General features: G+C 47.1%; 1 protein-coding gene across 1 annotated transcript; it reads right to left on the reverse strand.

Moving 5' to 3' along the window:
• Positions 1 to 443: 443 nt before the first annotated feature.
• Positions 444 to 884, reverse strand: LOC141040849 (uncharacterized). The gene has a single exon (XM_073506964.1). The coding sequence runs from the start codon at positions 882 to 884 to the stop codon at positions 444 to 446; it is 441 nt and encodes a 146-aa protein (XP_073363065.1).
• Positions 885 to 4,965: the final 4,081 nt, after the last annotated feature.

A 4,965-nucleotide genomic window follows, 5' to 3' on the forward strand; every position in this document is an offset into this window, starting at 1 on the left:
ATTACTGTTTTTGCCACCATGTGTTTTCTTACCACCATTCAGATTGTTCTTGTCAGGCGACAGAGTAGTTCTTGATCTTTTTGGGTCCTGCTTTGGCGGGGGGCTGAGAGGGACCAAAGCCCCGCCTGTAGCACCTTTCTCCACCGGCACCATCTCCAAACCCGATGCTTCCTTTGGGGTTTCCATGACCACCGCAGCTGATGGCCTTTGCAGCTCCCGTCAGATTCATCAAGCATAGTCTCATCAGTAACATTCTCCTTTGGATGGCCCCTTCCAGCTTCAGATGTGTCCCCTGACTTTGGTTGTTGCTGCTGCTTGTTGTTCCTGCGCCTAGTAGCCCAGCTGGTAGCCGCCGGTGCACGTAAATTTTTGTATGTCAGTGCAGACGGAGGATGCACCCCATCGCTATGCTCCTTAAACTGATGGCCCATCATACCGCACACCTAACACCAATCCGGGAGCCTCTCATAGTGGACTGCAAAGATCTCTCGCTCACCACCACGGATGAGAGAGGTAGCCTTTTTCAGAGGATTGCGAACATCCAAACGGATCCTAACCCTGTAAAAATTTCCCTCAAAATCGAAGGAAGAAGGTTCAACATCCACAAACTCCCCGACCTTAGATGCGAGAGCTTTAACCTTGCCATGGTAGGCCACTGGGAGATCAATAATCCAAGCCCAGATCTCGAACTTGAAGAGCTCAATTGTGGATGGCTTGGTGAATCCATCATAAGTGGCTATGATCACCAGGTTGCCCTTGAAGTGCCACGGGCCTCCCTGCGTCACTCTTTCCCAGTCACCCAGGCAATCAAATTGCATGATGAAGAGATTATCCTCCAAGGTTTTGATCTTCATGGGTCTAGCCAAATCCCATGCCGCACGCATGGCGCGGAAAAAACAATAGTTGCTGAACGTCTTATCCATGTGGACTCTGACCAGAATCATCCATCGGAGGTTCTCATCTGCCGGTGCATCTTCGTCCTCAAACACCACATCATCCAGTTGGAGCAACCGCTCGCGTCAGGTCGTCGCTAATGGTCCGGTCCATGTAACTTCGAGTTCTGGGCGTCAGTCTTTCCTTTGTTCGTTTTCTTATTCCTATTTTCGAAAATACTGTAAATACATATATTTAAAAACCTAAAATAACCTTGAACTTTAAAAAATGTTAAAACAATTGTTAGCTTAATTCAAAAAAATATTGCATCGCATATAAATTACAAATGTTCGCGTGTTTCGAAAAGTGTATGTGACATTATAAAAAAATCATATATTTTTCAAAAGGTTAAACCTATATATAATAAATATTTCAAATGTATACGAAAAATGTTGATGCCATACAAAACATTATAAAAAATGTTCACGCGTTTAAAAAAATGCATGTGATATTACAACAATGAATCATTATTTGGGAAGTGTTAAGCATATATCAAATAAATGTTTCAAATGTATTTGAAAAAAATAAAATGTTTATAAAAAAGTGGACATCAAACAATTATTCGAATGAAATGTTAGTCATTATATGTAAAAGAGCTAATCATGTATTAAAAATGTTCTTCATGTATACAAAAAAATGTAGAGATCAAACACCTTTGTTTTGAAACATGTTAATTCTGTGCCTTAAAATGATTAACGTGTATTAAAATAATTTTTTCACATGTGCATGAAAAATGTATAAAGGAAACTAAGGAAAAATGATAGAAAAACACATAGAAAAGAAAACAATGTCAGTCAATCTAAAAACGATAAAAAACTATACATAAAAACTTATAAAAAGAAAGAACCAAAAGAAAATGAGTAAAAAATAAAGAGAAATGAAGAAAATCAATGGAAATAAAAAAATAAGAAAAAACTAAAGAAAACAAAGAAAATGCAAAAACTAGTGAAAACTGAGAAAACCCAAAGAAAACTAGGAAAAAACTAAAAGAAAAAATGAGTGAAAACTGAGAAAAGCAAAAAACCCGAAGAAAACTGATGGAAAAAAACGAACAGAGCAAAAAACAAAAGAAGCACGAAAAGGAAAAAACCAGAGAGAAAACCGGGGCCGAGCGAACGTACAACGAGTAAATACCTACCCTAATGGGCTGGCCAGCTCGCGTTGTATGTAGAGCACGGAGAGCTCCTCTTCAACGCATCAGGCCCCAGAAATCGGCGTTGGCGCTCGCGCTCGCTAGGGCACGACACAATAAGGCTTCGCCCAGTCAATCACAGGCGACACAATCCCGATGAACATTGACATTGTTAATAAAGTGGAGCATGTTTACTGTTCAGCCTGAAAAAGGTCATCTCATGAAAAAAAATATTAATTGTAATTGTTGCTTTTTTATTCAAGTTCCTTGGTGAGATCCGAGTTCATTGCATCCCAAATGTAATCCGAATGTAAATGGAGCCGTGTTTCCCAAAACTCATCACCATAACCTTATTAGCTAATCCATGGCCAACACTATTAGCCAAACACTTTGTCCACCACACTTTAGATTCCTGGACGAAAATCAGCAACTTCTTTACTTCTTCAACTAGAGGACCGAGTGGAGATAAATCCCTTTCGCGAGCATTGAGCTAGGTGAGTACCCTTCCCCTCTTCTCCTCTCGTGCCGCGGGCGACCAACCGCGGTCGCGGCCCCTCCTCCCCCAATCCCCCTCTCCCGCCGCCATTGCTGGGTCAGGCCCGGGCGGCGCTGGTGGCCCCCGGCCGTTTCCCCTCTCGAAGATGCTCCAGCGCGGGGCGACACAGATTCGAGGGGCGCTCCCACGCGACGGCAGGGTGACTAGCCGCGGACGCGGGGGATCTGCAGCGCGGCTGCGCCCGCTCAGCCCAGATCTGGGACCCATCTAGGTCTGGGCAGACCGGCGGCGGGACATATCGGTGGTGTGGCTTCCTGGAGGTGGAGGCGATGCGTAGGGCTGGTGGGTGGTGGCGGCGCTGGCGGCCGTGTGCTGCAGCGTGGCGGCGGAGGCTCTGCGGGCCTGATCTGGGACTGGTCGGGCCCAGGAGGCCTGGTATGCCTCTGCTGCCGCGTCTGGCTGGCTACCGCGACGTTGCTGGAGGCACTGGCCTCCCACGCGATGGTGGTGGAGGTGGTTCCCTCCCGCGCGGCTCCGATGCTGCCGTCCCCGCTTCCTGGCACTCCCTCTCTCCATTCTCAAGGCCTCGCAATGGTGATCTCAATGAGACGACGTGGGTGACGTCAAGACCATGGTGGAGCATGTTAGTGGGTGGCAGGATGGTTGGAAGGCTTCGGATCGGGCAGGTAGTGGCATTTTGGGTGTGGGAGAGAAATCCATGTCGGTTCATCTGGCTCCGACGCAATGCCGCCTGCTGGTGCCGCAATTCCTTCTAAAGGGTGTCGGAGGTTCCCATCCCTGTTGGGGAACGTAGCATGCAATTTCAAAAAAGATCCTACGCTCACGCAAGATCTATCTAGGAGATGCATAGCGACGAGAGGGGGAGAGTGTGTCCACGTACCTGTTGGGGAACGTAGCATGCAATTTGAAAAAAATTCCTACGATCACGCAAGATCTATCTAGGAGATGCATAGCAACGAGAGGGGGAGAGTGTGTCCACGTACCCAAGCGGAAGCGTTAGGTTAACGAGGTTGATGTAGTCGAACGTCTTCGTCATCCAACAGATCAAGTACCGAACGTACGACACCTCCGAGTTCAGCACACGTTCAGCTCGATGACGTCCCTCGAACTCTTGATCCAGTAGAGGGTCGAGGGAGGAGTAAACCGTGGAGGGAGACACCGCACACGGCTTGGAACAATTGATGTGTCTCCAAGGGGTGCCTTGCCCACGTATATAAAGGAGGGAGAGGAAGGAGGCCGGCCCCAGGAGGCGCGCCAAGAGGGGGGAGTCCTACTAGGACTCCCAGTCCTAGTAGGATTCGCCCCCCCGTCTTATTCCTTCTCATGGAGGGGGAAAAGGGGGAAGGAGAGGGAAGAGGAGAAGGAAAGGGGGCGCGCCCTCTCCCCTAGTCCAATTCGGACTCCCTATGGAAGGGGGGCGCGGCCACCCCTTGTGGGTTGCCTCCCCTCTCCCCTATGGCCCATGTAGGCCCATTACTTTCCCCCGGGGGTTCCGGTAACCCCTCGGTACTCTGATAAATATCCGAAACGTCCCAAAACCATTCCGGTGTCCAAATACTATTGTCCAATATATCAACCTTTACCTCTCGACTATTTCGAGACTCCTCGTCATGTCCGTGATCTCATCCGGGACTCCGAACAATCTTCGGTCACCAAAACACATAACTCATAATACAAATCGTCATTGAACGTTAAGCGTGCGGACCCTACGGGTTCGAGAACTATGTAGACATGACCGAGACACATCTCCGATCAATAACCAACAACGGAACCTGGATGCTCATATTGGTTCCTACATATTCTACGAAGATATTTATCTGTCAAACCGCAAAAACAACATACGTCATTCCCTTTGTCATCGGTATGTTACTTGCCCGAGATTCGATCGTCGGCATCATCATACCTAGTTCAATCTCATTACCAGCAAGTCTCTTTACTCGTTCCGTAATGCGTCATCCCGCAACTAACTCATTAGTCACATTGCTTGCAAGGCTTATAGTAATGTGCATTACCGAGAGGGCCTAGAGATACCTCTCCGATACTCGGAGTGACAAATCCTAATCTCGATCTATGCCAACCCAACAAACACCTTCGGAGACACCTATAGAGCATCTTTATAATCACCCAGTTATGTTTTGACGTTTGATAGCACACAAGGTGTTCCTCCGGTATTCGGGAGTTGCATAATCTCATAGTCAAAGGAATATGTATAAGTCATGAAGAAAGCAATAGCAATTAAACTTAACGATCATTATGCTAAGCTAACGGATGGGTCTTGTCCATCACACCATTCTCCTAATGATGTGATCCCGTTCATCAAATGACAACACATGTCTATGGTTAGGAAACTTAACCATCTTTGATTAACGAGCTAGTCAAGTAG

The sequence above is a fragment of the Aegilops tauschii genome, chromosome 2, assembly GCF_002575655.3.
Source record: "Aegilops tauschii subsp. strangulata cultivar AL8/78 chromosome 2, Aet v6.0, whole genome shotgun sequence".
Lineage (NCBI taxonomy): Eukaryota > Viridiplantae > Streptophyta > Magnoliopsida > Poales > Poaceae > Aegilops > Aegilops tauschii.

Excerpts from the sequence above, each read along its gene's own strand:
- LOC141040849 (XM_073506964.1), bottom strand. The coding sequence starts at position 884 with ATGCGTGCGGCATGGGATTTGGCTAGACCCATGAAGATCAAAACCTTG.